General features: G+C 50.4%; 1 protein-coding gene across 11 annotated transcripts in view; it reads right to left on the reverse strand.

The window, feature by feature from the left end:
• Nav2 (neuron navigator 2) overlaps positions 1–17860 on the reverse strand; it is a 625974-nt gene that overhangs the window by 334047 nt on the left and 274067 nt on the right. For 10 of the 11 annotated variants that reach the window (XM_005370351.3, XM_005370352.2, XM_005370350.2 and 7 more), the window contains exon 1: positions 11444–12451. The exons of the other annotated variant lie outside the window; for it this stretch is intronic. In XM_005370351.3, coding sequence (XP_005370408.1) covers positions 11444–11701 — 258 coding nt within the window. In that variant the 5' untranslated portion in view covers positions 11702–12451. Of the gene's footprint in view, positions 1–11443; positions 12452–17860 lie in introns of those variants that run through there. 11 annotated transcript variants of the gene reach the window in all.

Genomic DNA, 17860 nt, shown 5'->3' on the forward strand with positions numbered 1-17860 from the left:
GTTGGAGGGGGGGAGTGGGGGGAGCAGGCTCTTCAGTTGCTCACTCCATTGCTTGTAACCCGCCTCAGCTTGCAGCATTTTCTACTGTCAGCAGGAGACCGCTCCGGAAGCACCCAGCTCAGAAACACTACTCTCGTGTAGGGAAACAAGAAAAAGCTGCAGCAAGGGCCTGGAAGAGCATGCCACACCAAGGGACCATGCTGGAAAGAGCAGTGGTTTTTATCTACCCCCTGCCAGGTCCTGCCAGGTCCTGCCAGGCCCTGCTAGGCACTATTACAGACATGAACAGCTTGCCCACCTCACATGGCCCACTGCAGTGCCAGGTTTTCCTGGGGGGAAATGATCTGCAGCTGACTACTTATTCAATGTCCAGACGCCCCAGGTTCCATCAGCACAAGACCCGTTAGACGCATGGTAAATAGTAGGGGAGGCAGGAGGGTCCCCAGCTCTCTCAGATGTGTGTGTAGCTTGGGGATGGGGGCGATCTAAGAGGTTGGTAATAAAGACCATGGAATGGGGTCAGAGTATTCTAGTACTAGCTCTACATGGGCTTGGCCAGATTGCTGCCTGATCGTGAACGTGAACTACGTTAACAGAAAGGCACGCAGGGAGGGTCTTATCCACCTGTGGGGCTGGTCCAGGGATCGTGGTGGTGTCGGCCAAGTGCTATCCTGCTTCTCTGATTCTGTGAGCCAAATGCAAAGGCTTCCTAGTAATAAGAAACGATTATTGCTGTGAAGACCTTGGCCGGAGTGGAGCTGCTGCAGCCCAGGCTGGTTCTGGTGCGGCACACCGTCAGGCTCTTCTGAGCTTCGCATCGCATCTGTGCATCTGCGAATCCGGGCCTGGAGGAGGGAGGCCTGGGCACCAGTTTGCACTCAGGTCCTTGGAGCCCGGAGCTCAAGGCAAGCCAGTCACATGCCTCCTCAGACACATGCCTTCTCCATCTATACCATGAAACTGGGAACACACGGCCTCTAAGATCTCCCCTGGTTCAGGCATCCCACGTTCCTAGGTTTTATAGCCACAGACCATGAACAATGTAGCCATCCAAAGTTAGCCTGCTTCTTTCCAGTCTAATTTGTTACCTAAATGCTGTCTTTGCCTCTGGGGTTTGCCTTCCTAGGTCTCTGGTTAGCTAGCCACTGAAGTCCACATGCCGGAAGGCCTGAGTACTCTGGGACTTTGGCAGCCTATGTGTTTTGACGCAAACAAAGCAGCCTTCCTGGTCTGAAAAGAATCAGGGCAAATCTGCATAAAATGAGGACTGTGCCCCAAGCAGCAGCCAGCAGCACAGGCAGGAGGACAGGAAGGGGAACCTGCCAGCTGGGAGGCACATGGACCTCACTGGCCCGAAGCACAGGCAGGGCTGACCCATCGAACAACAACCACGGCATCGGGGAAAGGAGATGGTGCCCAGATGGGAGGAGGAGAGGTGAGCAGGACCACATAAGCTCTTTCTGGAGACAGGCTGGACCTGGCAGCAGCCGAGAAGCCCCATAAGAGATAAGACGGACCATGGAGGATGGCCAAGACCAGAGAATGGGCTCTGAGGAGAGGGCACCTCAGGGTGAGCCAGCCCCAGGCCTCCTCTAGTTACCAACAAAGTAATAATTCTACAGTCACAGATCTGGAAGCTACAGCACAGATCTGGAAGCTGAGTTGTAATCTATCCCTGTATGTTCCACCTGAGAGACCTGTGAAGGTCCCCAAACCCTGTAAGGCGACCATCGTTCCTGACCGGTTGCTCCTTTTCGGTAAGTTAGGATCAGGGTCACGGTCTCTGACAGTATGAGGATTAGAGGGTTCCTACATGCGAAGGCTTCCATGCTGGGTGTACCTGTCTGAGGCTCATGGGTCAGACCCTGGGTCTCCAGGAGGTAGCACCGGAGGGTGGTGGAACTTCTAAGGGGTTAGGACCCTCAGGGTGTATCTCCAGAAGGGAACACTGATCTCTTGGAGTCAGGTCTTGTGGGAGAGAGAGGATATGAAAGACCGTGCCAGGCCCTTGGCCCCTCTCTGGCTTCCTGTTTGGGGATGCCATCCAGTATTTGCTTCTCAAACACTGTGTTCTATGACACAGCCAGTGTGTGTGTGTGTGTGTGTGTGCACGCGCGCGCATGTGTGTGTGTGTGTGTGTGTGTGTGTAAGGGGGGACTTGAAAGAGCCTGCAACACGATGTCTGGATTTTTAACTTCCAAAGTCATAGACTACATAAATCTCCTTTCTCCACAGGCAGGCTGCTTCAAACACAGTCTGGAAACAGCCCATGAATCATTGGTGTGACTCTCATTTCTGGAAGTTTCGTCCTTTCTATCCATGGATTTTTCTCCACCTTCTCCTTTTCCTGAATGGCCAATACACATCCAAACCCTTCTCAGGTCTCTCTTCCTAGATGGGGCAGAGGAAGTCGCCCACACCACCATTTCTGCAAGCTTATCCACTAGAGAGGCCGAATGGTTGTGTGTCAATGAGTAGCCTGTGTGAGGGACAGGCCTCCACCTCCACACAGACAGGCATTGAGCCGTGGCCTCGCCAGAATGCAGGTTATCAACCCTGTGTACCCTAGACTTGGTCACCCCCGTCATGTGACCTCAGCTCACATGCAAGATCCTAGTGTTTTTGCCAAAGCTCTGTGAACACAGCTGGTGTTAGTCATCCTGGTACTGTAACAAACACCCACAACGTCTTATCACAAGGGAGGTTTATTTTGGGTCACAGTGTGGTTCCGTGACCCAAGGGCCCCGGTGCTTTTTGACCTGTGGCAGTTCATCATGGTGACAACATGGAGTGGGGTAGAACTGCCCACTTCACAATCAGAGAGCAAAAGAGAATAAGAAGAGGAAGGGGTTGGGGCCTCACTGTCTCTTTTGAGGGCACACCTTTGGTGACCTGAAGACCACCCCACAGAGCACTGACGATAAGAAGCATTCAGCCAGGGTTCTGCTTTGTTTTGCTTGTCTTACTTAGAAAATTATCAGACCTAAAATCTAAAGAATTATGCATCCACTTTAGTCTTTTCCTCTTAGGAGGCAGTCTCTCTCTCTCTCTCTCTCTCTCTCTCTCTCTCTCTCTCTCTCTCTCTCTGTCTCTCTCTCACACATCCCAAACTATTTGAGAATGTTGCTGACATCAAGATACTTTGCTTCTAAGTATTTAACTCGTATCTCCCAGGGAAAAGGACATGTTTTTCTATAACTCCACAACCATGACACTGATGGGATGTCATGATACATGCCACATTCAAGTATCCCTGATGCCTCCAGAATGTCCTGTGTGACTTCTGCCCACCCAGAGACCAATCAAGGAGCTATCAGTTGACTTGTTTGTCATGGTTCCTTGGTCAACTTTCTCCTTTTAGTCTTATTTATCTACCATATTTATTTGTTTGGGTCTTTTATGACATTGACTATTCCAGAGATGCCAGGGCTAGGCTGGCAAGATGGCTCAGTGGTTAAGAGAGCTGACTGATCTTGAGGAGGACTCAGGTTTGGTTCCCAGCATCCACTGATAGATAGCATATAACCATCCATAGCTCCAGTTCCAGAGGGATCTGGCGCCCTCTTCTGGCCTATGCAGATACTGCATGCACATGGTACACAGACTTACATGGAAGCCAAACACCCATACACATAAAATAAAAATGAATAAATCACTATTTAGTATTATGACTGTGATTATGATTAAGGACTGATCTGCACAGGGTATGATGGCACATACTTTCAGGCTCAGTACCCAGAAAGCAAAGACAAGAGGATCTTGGGTTTGAGGTCCAAGTTATTTAATAAGACTCTGTCTCAAAACAAACAAACAACCCAAACCACTCCTCACTGAGGACTTACTTGATTGTTTCCTCATGCAGGCAAACAGTTCCCATCAAATCCATCTTCCCTTCTGTCTTACACCTGCCTTGACAGTTCTTACCAAAGGCCAACCTGAAGGGTCCTGTGGCCTCAGAGGACATGGGACTCTATACATGCCGAAAAACTGAACTGATAGTTAATCAACTAACATGTGTTTAACATTGAAGGAATATTTTCAGGTTCTGGGGTAAGGAGGGAGGGGTAAAATTATGCACTCTCTTGGGAAGCATTTTATCATGAATCATTTTATCATGAAGAAACGCCACCATGACAACTCTTTTTTAAAAAAAATATTTATTTATTATATTATGTGTACAGCATTCCTTCCACGTGTGCCTGCAAGCCAGAAGGGGGCGCCAGGTCTCATTATAGATGGCTGTGAGCCACCATGTGGTTGCTGGGAATTGAACTCAGGACCTCTGGAAAAGCAGTCAGTGCTCTTAACCTCTGAGCCATCTCTCCAGCCCCCATGACAACTCTTAAAAGGAAAACTGGCGTGTAGCTTCAGAAGTTTGGTCCACTCCCGTCAGGGTGGGGAGCATGGCGACAGACTGGCAGACACAGTGCTACAATGTAGCTGAGAGTTCTACATCTGGATGGGCAGCTTGTGGACTCAGCCCCTCCCTCGTGGGATGCTGTGGGGTTAAATACGTTCATGCGAGTCTAGACTGTGCTCACCAGGGTCAATGATTTCTGTAACTGTCTTATTTGCGGGGTAGGTGGTATCTGGGGGTATATGCTCATGTATACGTGTGTATGTGTGAACACCGGTGTGAAGTACTGTAGTCCCCAATTGCTCCCCATCTTTCGGAGGTAGGGTCTCTTGATCTTGCTAATTGGCTTAAAACTGATTGACCAGCAAGCTCTATGGTTCTTCCTGTGCCCATTCCCAGCCCCTAGCCCCTACTCCAGGAGGCTCTATGCCTCTTCCTGTGCCCGCTCCCAGCCCCTAGCCCCTACTCCAGGAGGCCCTGTGCCTGGCTTTCTTTTCTTTTCTTTCTAACATAGTTCTGGGAATTAAACTCTGTCTTCGGGATCCCACAGCCAACATTCTGCCCACTGAGCCATCTCCTCAGCCCTGTTATAATTATCCATAGTGTGACGCCGTCGTGAGGAGCTGACTTCACAAGCCCATATGGAATCCTTTCTCACCTTCTCTTCCTACAGTAATATAGGAACCGAAAGGGGTAGAATAACCCCAAATTTGTCAATACTGTATATGGTGTACGCCTGAGAGTATTGAGAGCTCCCATGGAAGGGGGGACAAACAATTCTGAAGCTGTGGGGGCTTTGTCTGCAAACACAAGAGAAGGTTTGTTTGCCTTGGGAAAGGGGCACGAAGTCATGAGTCACTGTACGGTTTCATAGGGGTGACTCAGGGCTCCTGTGAAAACTGCAAGTCCCTTGCTATTGTCTAAGCAAAGATGGAAGCACAAAAGCCTGACCAAGTTTTTTTTTTTCTAAATCACATGGCCCATTATGCCCAAATGTTCTATGAATACACTGTCCATCCCCTCGAATAACGTGACCACAAGACAGAGTAGCCATTGAAAATCAGTCCTGTGGCTGTTGGTAAAACACCACTGGGCAGCTGGCCATTAGGCCTTGGGGCACCTTACTGACCAAACTGGTCATGAGGCTCAATTCCCACTACATTTGTGGCAGTTATGAGGGAAAGGGGCCTCCCTTCTGCCCCCCCAGAACCGTAAGTAGCCATCAGGAAGCCTAGGTAATGAATGGGCCTCGACCTGCTGAGTTCTGATCTGAGCTGGGCCAACAGGCTGGGCAGTGCATCCCACCACCTCAACAGTGGCAGCTAAAAGGGGCACACGGAGGAGGCCTTCTGCTAGTGTAGTTTGGAGCAGAGCCCTTATTCGGGTTAGCATTTTAGGGACGGTGTGCCTGTGACTAAAATGTAGACGTTTCCGTGAACAGCTTTGGAAGCCACTTTTTCAGATGACATTGTTCTGAGTTTGCTCGTATTTCTTAGTCAGTGAACCAAGGCACTGCCGTGCACTGGTCCTTGGTAGGGCAAGCCACCTGCCCGTCCCCGCAGTCAGCTATGCCCTTGGGAAGCAGGTAGATGAGCTTGGGGTGAGGCAGACACAAGTCAGGCTTTGGTGTTGGGTTGTCAAAATAGGCAGTACCACAATTTCCTTGTCCAGTCCAGTCCTCTGCATCCTACCTGTGATATCTCATTGAAACCTCACAGATTACTACTTGACCATTTCTGTCTCACAGATTAAAAAAAGAAAACCATGCCGGGCGGTGGTGGCGCATGCCTTTAATCCCAGCACTCAGGAGGCAGAGGCAGGCAGATCTCTGTGAATTCGAGGCCAGCCTGGTCTACAAGAGCTAGTTCCAGGACAGGCACCAAAAACTACAGAGAAACCCTGTCTCGAAAATAAAAAAAAAAAAAAAAAAAGAAAAAGAAAAGAAAACCATGTGGTTTATCAATACCAAGTAATTTGCCCAAAGCCTGGATTTGAATCCAGATCCGCCCGCCAGTGGAGCCTGAGTTACTGCATAGAACTGCTTCCAACTGACAGTCTTCTGTCTTGACCTTCGCTTCCTCACATAAAACAAGCCAACCATTTCACATTTGCCCAGTTTCTTGTGTCTCAAATTAAGCGATAAAGGTATAAGGAATGGCCCAGATGACTTGACAGCTAGCGAACGCTCTGTAAATGACCCTTTCCCAGAGGCAAGGCTGAATTAAGAAATGAGAGCTTCTGACCTTCAGCCAAAAAATCTTGCTGGGTGGTTTGGCTTTGCAGACCGGCTTCAGGAGATTCACAGAGGTTTGAGCAAGCCGGCCCTCGTGAGGCTGCAGCCCTCATGTCGTGAAGGTAAATAAAAATGAGCAGGGGAGCCGGTGCTTCAAATCTTGGTCAGGGAGAATGTGTGAAAAGCGAAACGTAAACCAAGCCACTATCAAAGCTGAAATTTGGGCTCCGACTCTCCTAGCTTCCTCTTTGATGTATGTGTGTGATTTCATGTGCTCGGCACTTGAAGCTTTTCCATGTGTACAGAGCGCTGTATGTGTGGAGAGATGTAGGCGTATTTATACTAAGACGTATACACACTGAATGATGGCCCAAATAAGCCTCCGAGTCTACCTTTCAAGAGTCTCTAGAGAATTAACCCAGGGGGTAGGCAATAATATGCGAACTGTAAACATTCTTGCACGTTGGCAGATAACCACAATATGAGTTCCCCTCCAAGAAATGAGAAAGAGAAGAAAGGGAATAACACAACGGCAGAAAAAAAAAGAGAGAGAACGCACTAATCAAATCCATAATCAACTCTGATGACGGAGCAGAGATTCTAATCAAAACACAGTGGAGCAAAGCGGCAACAGGTTGCAGGCTTGGAGCTATGCTCTTCCCAGGGGCCTCGCCCACGCTTTCTTTTTAAACATCTGAAACGCTCGCACAGGATTCCAATCACTTCTAATTATTTTTCTAAAGAAATAAGTCGCAGGCTGAACGCTAGCTTCTAAAAACAGGAAATATCAAGGTATTCTGTGAATCACCTCTTCCTCCTGCAACTACTGCTTCTTAAGAAAGAGGCTAACCTCATCCTCAGATAGCCCAAGATAAAGATAGCTCCTTTATCTGACGGTTGGTTGGCCGCCGGCTTGCACACTAACACAGAGCATGTGTCTAAAATGATGACTTACACATGGCCACAGTTCACAACACACGAGAGATCAGAACAGACATTATAAATGGTCCCTCTCAGGGAGGCCCAGGTAGCACAGCAGCAGAAAGGGGGTCAGTAGGTACCGCTGGAGCTTGGGATGGAACTGCAGGCCTGTAGGGCGGTCCAGGAAAGGAGTTGGAGATTGACAGTGGGGCTTCCTCTAACAGCTATTGGCTTCCAAGTCTTCCATGGTGAGGGAGACCAGGCATGGGGTCGGGAAGACCAGGGAAGACTCGCTGAGTAAATGGACTTACTGTGTGAGAAAATAGGAATGGAGTGTGGTGTCCTTGAATCCCAGCACTTGGGGAGGCTGAGGCAGGTGAATCTCTGCAAGTTCAAGGCCAGCCTGGGCTACACAGTGAGTGAGAGACCCCATAATGGAAAAGGAAAGCAGGAACGTTCTGCCCTCTAACTACCACATCAAACACTCTAAAACACAAGCTAACAACAGTTATTGTTGTTGCTTCCCAAGAGTCGGTTATGAGCCAAGTTCTGGAGGAGACACCCTCTCCCCAGTTTCTCGCCACTGGCCTGTATGCAACCACTGTCCAATAGAGGCCAGCACTGAGCATCCAGTACTTCAACCGCTGAGCCTCTGCTCTTCCTCACACCCTGATGAAATGGAAAACACCCTATCTACAGCATGCACTTGGGCTCTGCATCCCTACAGGGCAGCTTAACCTCCGCTTCCTTGTTCTTATTCGCCTCCATCCTCCTCACTAGCCACTCTTGTCCACTCCTGGGGCGCAGCCCATCTCCTGCCTCGCCGGTGAGCCGCCCTGGTCTTCTCCAGCCCCAGAGACACTAGCCTTCCTTCCAACATCTTGACTCATTCTTAGCTGTCCCAGTGTCGCCCTCTCCTGGATACAGAAGTCATGTCTCCTAACTGGAATGTCTCATTCCCCAAGACCCAGACCACCAGGTCTTATTTGTCCTCCGCTCTGCCACAGCATAAAAGGGGGTGATGGAGAGTGGGCGTGTCACTGGCCCAGCACCTGAGCTGGGATTTCCGTTCTGCCACACTGGACAACGTGGATCAGTGGTGACATCTATGGTCAGATAATGCAAGGTCTATAATTGACCAGCAGCTGCCGTGGCTTTCCATGTCCATCATCAGAGTTAAGGGGTTTGGATTCTAATGCTGCTACCTCTGCTGCTCCCAAGGCCATTTAATCTTGACTTCCTCGTGTGTAAAATGGGGATAACTATTAATATTGCACCAGATTATTAAGAGAATAAAAAGAGTTTGTTTTTTATGCAAAACACCCAGAACAATCCCTGGCACCTAGGAAGTGCAAGCAAGGGTGCCATCTTTACTTTCTTGTAATCTTAGGACATGGCCCAATGCACCACACATACTCTTAGTGTTCCTGTGAAGACCAATGAGATCCCGTGGAAAGAGCCCGGCACATCAGGCATTCCACAGGCCACCCTGCCCCCCATCCTCTACAGCTTGGACCTGTGCCAGGCAGAGCCAGAGGTTTGTGAACACTTGTGAACAGTTTGACACCTTCCCAGAGCCCTGTCTTTTTTTCACTTAAAGGATACAAAGCTTTTCTTAATACAATTCCTGTGGTTGCTTGTGCCCATTTTTACAGACAGAAGCACTGAGGCCCAGAGGAGTAGCTAATGGACCAGGCCACTCAGCTAGCATGCGTCAGACACAGGGCACTGCTCACAGCCGATGCTTTGAAACCTATGCTGGTAGTCATACACACCCCAGCCAGCCTCCTGCCAAAAATCCCCAACCGAGGGCTCCAAGATATCATTTGCCACTGAGTTCATCATTTCCTGAGTCTCTTCTAATGATAAACATTAAGTTTGGGACCAGGAAATTACCAGGTGCCAAGTCAGCCAAGGTCCTCAAGCCATAATCGAGGGACTTTTCTAGAAGGTGAATGTGCACTGTCTGTCACCATGGGGATACGCTGTTCAAAGACGGTGAAATCCTTTTGCCAAAGCTTCTTTGATGTCAGGGTGGGGCCATGAGTGCCTATTACCTAGAAGAGCCCCTAGGAGACCCAGGGGCTGGCAAGGAGGGGCCGTCTGGGAAACCAGAACTGTCCTTTGGAAGGTGGCCAGCTCCTGAGCCATCTATCCAGATCACCCTCGTGATGCAGAGGACCCATGGAGAGCAAGAGAAGTGGAATGTGGGGTGGTGGGGACAGTGGGGACAGAAGGGAAGCAGCGCCTCTGGGGAACAGAGCCAAGTTAGCCCTTCATGGAGAAGTCCAAGAGTAATTTTTTTAAATGGTGAATTGCCTTCCCAGAGCCTGCCCACTGCAATCCACTGACAGTGTTTGTCAAATAGGCAATATCAGGCAGCAGTCTGGCTATGAATGAGCCCAGCATCTGCCTTCCCGCTCATTCCTAGGGTCCTCATCATCAGGCTCGAGGGCATGGGTCACCTCCTCAGTCACTGTCCACTCATTCCACCCCCACTGATGAAGGAGGCACCCGGGACTCACCCTCACTTCACAGCCCTCTGTCTAGGTTCTGAAGCTCTAAGAAAGAGCAGAGCACACAGCCTAGCAGAGCCAGGGCCCAGGAGCACTGGAGGAGATCTTGCCTTCCTCCCACACACCATCAGTCAGAGCTGACAGCTTCCAAAAATGTTTAGCAAGTGCGGCATCAAGAGGGACATGCTGATGGGCCCGGTGTGGGAGTCTGTGTGGGGAGGGCTTTCTCTGACTCTGCGTTCCAACAGTCTGTCTCCAACCAGCTCCTAGCTCCAGATCCTCCAGCAGAAAGCTCGGAATGTGGCGAGCGTTAAGTGCGATCAGAGAAAGCTACAGAAGGAAGAGACGGTGGGCAGAGAAGTAGGTGCCCCAAAGGTCAGCTGGTCGGCTGCCACTTCTCCCACACCAACCCCAAACTGCCTCCCTCTCTGGCTTCCCGAGGCCTCTCCTCCCCTCACGGGGACAGTCACATCCGTCAGGTCGGCCTGTCCCTAAAAGTCCCTGCTGACTGGCAGCCAAGAAAATACAGCATGCCCCTGCTCCCTCTTGCCAGAAGAGGAGGAAGGCACAAGGCCAAGAGAAACTGATTGGCCCTTAAGGATTTCCTTAAAAGAGATTGCCTGGCCAGGGCCTGTCACCCAGCCCAGTAGGGGGATGCCTCCCCTGCCCGGAAAGGTAGAAGTGGCTGGTCCTCTTCCAGGCATTCTCTCACCCTCACCAACGTCTCCCTAATCACCAGAGCCACCAATACTGGCAGCATAGGTTACCCAGGAAGGAGGGGCTTAGCTTCGGCAGCCATTCTGAGACAGCCAAGCCACCCCTATGGCAAAGGCAAGCCCATTCCCTGGCTGCTCCAGCAAGCTAGCAGTCAGTAGCACCTGGCCAGCTCCTTTCTCCCTACAGATGGACAGGAACAAGCCTTCTTCAAGCCAGGAGGAGGGCAGGTTCTGAGCAACCACCCTTATCCTGGATCTCATAGCTGGGCCAGGTGGTATCCAGCCTAAAGGGACACGAGACCACCCCTTTATGGGTTACAACACGAGGAACTGACACGGACACACATCACAGCAGCAGATACCGTCTCATTGGAGTCAAGCACTCAGCATTCAGGCCCTAACATTTCCAATGTCAGCATGTGCTTTTTGAGACCACCTCTACACCTGCTCCAAGCCCAAAGAAGCCGCAGGCTACCAGCACCCCTTAGCTTTGCAGAGCTCCTTGGGCGAACCTCTGGCACCCTGGCCACACCCACTGACCAGTGTATCCTTCCAATCTGCCAGCTAAAGGGATATGTTTTTTCTTTCCGACTACGTTATGGTAGCCTCTCCTCCAAGCAGCTGTGGCCTTCCCCGGTGAAAGATCACCCATCATCACCACCACCCCCAACAGTGCCCAGGAATACACAGCGCCTCTCACCTGGGTATCGAACCCGTTCTCCAAAGAGCTGCTTTTCCGCAATGGGAGCCCCTCCCCTGTCGGCTCCTGCAGTCCCTGTGATTTCAGGGGGATCTGGCTGGTGTAGGCGGTCTTGCTCACCTCCACCTTGCTTCCCAACTTAAGGTAGCAGGGCTGAGGACCAGTCCGGGCCGGGGGCACGTGCAGGATGGGCGCGGCGCTGTGCACGGGTTTGGGCAGTCCCGACTTCATTTTGGAGGCTACCAGGATGGCCGGCATCTTCTCCCGGGGCTTAGGCTTTCCCAGCACGTCCCTGGCAGCGGCTGCGGAGGCGACCGCTAAAGGCAGCGCGGGCAGCCGAGTAGGCGCCGGGCCTCGGCCCACGAGGCGCCCACCAACAGTAGAGGGAAAAAAATAAGAGCAAAATCCCCAGGTTGGGGAGCTGGTGAAATCCTGCGAGCGCGCCGGCGGGGTGGCGGACTGGTCACTGCCCTCAGCGGGTCCCACCTGCGCGGATGTCGCAGCAGGCGGCCTGCTCAGAAGCTCAGGGACGGCCGCCTCTGGCAATTCTTTTCCTGGGAAACCGAAACGTGGACGCCCATATTAACTTGTCATTGCATCTCCGAAGTGAGGAGGCTCCTTAGGAAAAGACACAGACTAGGGACTCACACGTCGCGCTCCGGAGGCTGCGGGTGTGAACTGGGGAGCAAATGAGCGGAGGATGGGGAGACTGAGGGCGCACGGAGCGCAGGAGGTCTTAACCGCGAGGCGGCTGTCACCCTGCAAGCACGCCGCAGTGTCTGTCACCCGCGCCGAAGCTGTCGCTCTGCGGTCTCCACGGAAAGGTCTTGTCTGGGCGTGACAGCAGATCACCGCTGTTCACAAGCCCCTGGAACATGCGGCACCTGAGCGCCTGCGGATCTGCCCATGCTCCGTGCGCTCGAGAGCAGCACGGCGGTGGCGGTGGCGGTGGCTGTGGCGGCGGGGCGCGGGCACCGGGACGCGCAGTTGGCCCGGCTGTTTGCGCCGCGCTGTGAGGCGCTGAGCTCCCGGGAAGGCAGCGCGGGCTGCAGGGCTGGACGCAGGGGAGGATCGGCTGCGGCGCGCGCTGACAGCCCGGGCCGTTCCCGCGCGCCCATTGGTTCGTGGCGGACCAATCTGCGGTCGCGACTCGCACTGCAAGGGGGCGTGGCTTCAACTCCCGGGGCCGCCACCGAAACTCTGGGGCCGCGCTTGGCCGCAAGTACAAAGCGAGCTGGTGGCCGCTCTGCGGCACGGCCCCGGCGCGCGCCTCCCTGCGGGCCGCCACCCCTGCGTCCCCGGAGCCGCCCGAAAACGCCGTTGGAACACAGATTCCCGCCTTTCCCCGCCCCCCTCCGCCCCTACATGTGTAGGGGAAATCGGTTTTTCTTTTTCAAAATGGCTTGGGTCATCTCAACGGTTCGCGGGTTCCGGAGGCACGCCCCAGCCTCCCTGCACCTTCAGCGGGATTGACAGGGCAGGTCGCCTTGTCCCTTGCCTGAAGGACACTCCAGTCATTTCTCCTTTCCGGGCAGGCTCAGGGGCCTCCCAACAGCTTCCTCTGGGATATTCAAAGGTTGCACATTGCACTTAAGTATTTGAAGTATTTATAGGCTGATACAATGGCCGGGGAAGCTTCGCGCCCCAAGACAGCTCCTCCCGCCACCTACCACAGACTGTAATTAGAGTGGCTTGGTGACCCGGGCAGGCTGAGGCCAATCCTGCCCCGGTTTCATGGTTTCATGCAGGCCTGCCTGCCTGGTTGTTCCTGGGACTTGCCAAGATCACAGATTCCTCCACTTGGAATCGCTGGAGGATTCCTTCCCCTCCCCGACAGAGTGTGAGGGCTGAAGGGAAAATAGATAGATGGTCCAGGCAGGCTGCTTTGGGGCTGATTGTGGGCGAGGCCCATCTGGAGACTGGTTTGGATTTGAATTGGGAAGTTTCTCCACCTTTACAGACCTTCTAAAACTGCCGGTGTCTCATGCAATCAGGTGGAGGTTTGAGGACATTTCTCAAAAAACTCTGTCCCGGCTAAATGAGATAGTGCCTGCTAGTATAGTGGACCAGAAAATACTGCCGCTGTTATTTCTGTGTCTGCCAGCATGCCCCACCATCATCTCTATAAGCCACTTTTTTTCTGAGTCTAGGATACAAGTTGTCACTTTGTTCCTACCCTATAGCTTGATCTACAACATCCACAGAGTTAATTTTCAATTATTCTGATGCTATTGACTATATCCATCCCTGGCAAAATTCTAACGTGACCAGGAATGGTGGTGCAAAAGCCTACAATTTCTGCTACTACTGAGGCAGGAGGATCCCAAGTTCAGGGCAATTTTATGAGACTCTTGTGTCCAAATAAAAGTAAGAAAGGGTTGGAGATGTCACTCAGTGGTAGACAGCTTGCTTGTTTATCATCTGCAAGAATCTGATTTCAGTGGCACTGTAAATAAGCACCCTAGTTCTGGATTTGTATCAGGCAGTGGAGCCTTTGGGAGGTAGTGAGTACTTGACCAAGGAATCCTCACAAAGGGATCAATGCCCAGGCTCTAGGAGATGAGATGAAGATAGATGAAAGCTTCTGATAGTGAGACAGCAGCCCTTGACAAGAATTTGACCATGGCTACAGCCTGGCCTTAGACCACCAGCCTCTAGGCCTAGGAGAAATAGATGTTTGTCGTTTAAGCTGTCCTGTCTACAGCGTTTTTGCTGTAGTAGCTTCAACCAAGACCCCAGACCAAAGTCAAAGTTCAGTTTCAAAACAGCCTCAAAGAGAGGTGAGATGGTACTGTCCACCCCCATCCGTTCTGTTTGCTGGGACTTCTTACCCTCGCTGGAGGGAGAGGCACATGACCTGTTTTAGTGCTCAGTCCTGCTCTCTGAAATTAAATCACAAGTGGTCCCTGGCACGGTGCACTTTGACCTCGCCCATCTGAATGACCTCCTACGCTCGTGTCTTGCTTTATTCAACTTGTTTATTGTTTCAGGAATAAATGTTTTGAAGAAGCGTATTTTTGACTTTGATGAGATTCTGTCAGAACTGAACAGAACGCTACCCAAATTGTTACTGAATGAGTGCATGGTGAGATTGCCTTTTAGCAGGAATATACCACAAGGAAAAGGGCTTATGCTACATTCCGCCTTGAACTCCAGTTCTCACAGATGTATGAAGAGTTGTAGAAAGACATTGCCATTATCAGCTGTTAAGGATTGTGGGACTACCCCCCCCCAAATCCCCAGAGCTCAAATGCAGTGAGTGTCCAAAGTCTCCAGAGCAATGGCAGAAAAAAATCCTCTAACTCTGAAATACTCCACCCCACCCCACCCTACAGAGTGAACACTCCCAGAGTAGGGAATGGGGGACCGGCAATCTGTGTTTTAACACATTCTTAACAAGGGGATCTTGATGCGCACTAAAGCTGAGAATCCTAGGCAAAGGAAGTGTGCATTCAGTGCATTTCTGCCCCCCTACCCCAAACCTTCATATACATAAGAATCACAGATTCCAATTCAACAGATTTTCAAGAGGCTGGGAGTCTAACTTCCAAATGATTCCCAGGTGATGGCTATCCCTGCTAAGAGTCTGGAGATCCACACTGCAGGCTGTAAGGTTAGGCCACTGTCAACAGGGGTGTAGCAGCTTAAGACCCAGCTAAAGTTAAGTGGTTTTTGTAACACTGCTCTGAAAAGCCTCAGGGTGCATCCAGCTAGCAGGAGACAGCAGCCCAGTCCATTGGCAAAGTGTGCCACAGACACAGAAATGAAAGTAGTGACGTCTACAATGTGTATTTGCCAATAAAGCAAAAAGTGAATTCCCAGTTAAATCAAAATTGCCACCCAAGCCATTGGGCGTGGGGGGGGGTCTCATAGACAGTCAAATATGTACAATATAAAACCAAGTACATTCTTTGCTTTGAATTAAAAGCACTTGCAGACTAAGGGGATCACTCAATAGGCAAAGTGCTCTGCAAGCAGAAGACCTAAGTTCTTGCTTGTGTTTAAAAAAAAAGTGTGTGTGTGTGTGTGTGTGTGTGTGTGTGTTTGAACCTCTGCACATACATACACGCACAGACACACACTTCTGCACACACTTGTGCACTTCCACACTCCAAATCACCCATAATATTATTGTTTGGTAAGCAGAGGCTCACTATTCGCCTTACCTGCACGTTATCTCTAAGACTGAAGTCTGATGAGGTCTCAGATAACTGAAGCCACACACATCTTCCTGTAAGCTTCCTAATGTCTTCCTCGGCTTCCTCACCCTTTTAATAATTTCAGTTGTTTTTTTCTTGCAGTTTCTTCCCCGTTTTTTCCTCTCTTTTATTTTTCCTACCTAAAGTAAAATATCTTACCAATTAGGCAAGGGAGAAAAATTGTAAATGGGAGGCCCAAATGAGGTAATTGCAACACATCTTTCCTATTGAAACCAGATTACTCGTAAGTATTCTGCTTCTACGTGGCACACTTATGTTAGCATGAGAAAAGGTAACTTTAAATTAATGCAGTTAGCCAGCACTGGTAGCCTGAAGAGTCGGTAGTTCAGAGAACAACAAGCTGTTTTGGAAAGAACAGCCCATAATTTTAAAGAACATTTGTCCACTTGACACGCAGTATAGACAAAGATGCAAAACTGAAACAGGCCCTGTTTTAATCCCAACATTGACAACACTTTCTTTTTTGTTCTCCTACTATAAACTTTCAAAATTGCCCAAATGTCAGCCATAGGCCAGTTTGAAACCTACCACCAAAGCACTCAGGACCACTGGATGTCCTCTAGGGGCAAGAGCTGTCCTCCAATCAGGAAGCCACCAACTTACCCCTCCCTCTTGATCCTCAACATCAGTCACTGGTGGTTAGCTAAGTGGGTACAGGGCTTCAGTGCTGACCTATAAGTGACCAGCCCCATCAACCCATCATTCATATAGTTACAGACCCCATCTGTCTGACCTCCCAAGAAGACTGCACTGTAAGGAGCCAAAAACTTCTTAAACTTCAGCCTATGGCGGGAGGGGATGCAAAGAGAGTCAGCTGTCCCCTGCAGACTCTTGGCTGTAAAAGGAGAAAGACAATTGCAATGCTCTAAAGAAATACAAAAAGCAAAACATTTGTAAGTCTATTTGGGACTTTAAAACAACAACAACAACAACAACAACAACAACAACAACAACATATTTGTCCCTACTTTCCTAAGGCATAAATTGTCAGTTCAAGACACATATCCCAGGGATGGCACAAATGCTCACTCTCAGTAGTAGCTGAGTGAAGAGCTCACCCATCCTAGATCATAGAGACTCAGACCTTCAGAACCCTGCCTATCTACAGGTAGACAGTGCTCTCTTAGTACTGTGGCCGGCTTTGTAAGACCAGCTGTATCTGTTTGCTCTAGATCATCACAGCTGGGCTTGTTAACTGTTGACATTCCCTCACGGAAGGGGCTGGGGTAGGGAGAGTCACTGGACCTTCCTGAGTATTCAGCCACGCCTCCCAGCCTGTCATCTGCAGCTTTGCAGTTTTGCACATGGTCTCGGGGATCTTGGAGAGGGAGGTAGAGCATACGAGCTGGGAAAGGGAAGAGGCTCCATCTGCACAACCATGCACTGGGTCCAGTGGCAGCTGCTTGAAGGTCTTTAAAAAAAATGATTTACTTACTTTTATTATATGTACATTAGTGTTCTGCCTGCATCTATGTCTGTGTGAGGGTGTCAGATTCCCAGGAACTGAAACTATAGACAGTTGTGTGCTGCCATGTGGGCTGGGAATTGAACCTGGGTCCTTTGGAAGATACTCAGTGCTCTTAACCTCTGTGCCATCTCTCCAGCTCCACTGCTCGAAGGTCTTGATGCTCCCACCCATAACCACACACATGATCCTTCAATAAGTCAAATAAAATCACTGGTTCCCCAGGTTGAACTTTGGTGCAACAAAGTTCACATGCAATGAAACAGTGGCTAAAAATAAATAAGAAGTAGTGTAATCGCCATGGAAAACATGTCTTACTCAGAACTTAGACTGGCTATGTTGCCCCTGTAAGTGGAGAAGTGCCATCTATGGGAACATGAGCCACATATCACTTCCTCCCTGACAATGGAACTGGTAAACCACAAGAGTCTGAGAGCTCACACTTGCTGGATCCAGGCTGCCCAAGAGTGAGCCTCTGGATGCATGGCCTCAGTGACTTTTGAGTGTCTTGTCATCTGAAGAGCGGGCCCCAAATGCAGGGGTCAAGCCATTGTGACTCCCGAGTAAGAACTATTCTGTTCCTTGACACGAAGGGACCCTGTAAGCCAGAGCCAAGTGCAGACTCCTTTGTGAGCTGAGAAAGGGCAACTTGAAAGGAAGGTTTGTTCAAGCTCATGGTTTTGAATGATTCCATCAGTGGTGTTTTGGTCCTGTTAATTTGGGTTCCAGGTA

The sequence above is a fragment of the Microtus ochrogaster genome, unplaced genomic scaffold (assembly GCF_000317375.1).
Source record: "Microtus ochrogaster isolate Prairie Vole_2 unplaced genomic scaffold, MicOch1.0 UNK76, whole genome shotgun sequence".
Taxonomy (NCBI): domain Eukaryota; kingdom Metazoa; phylum Chordata; class Mammalia; order Rodentia; family Cricetidae; genus Microtus; species Microtus ochrogaster.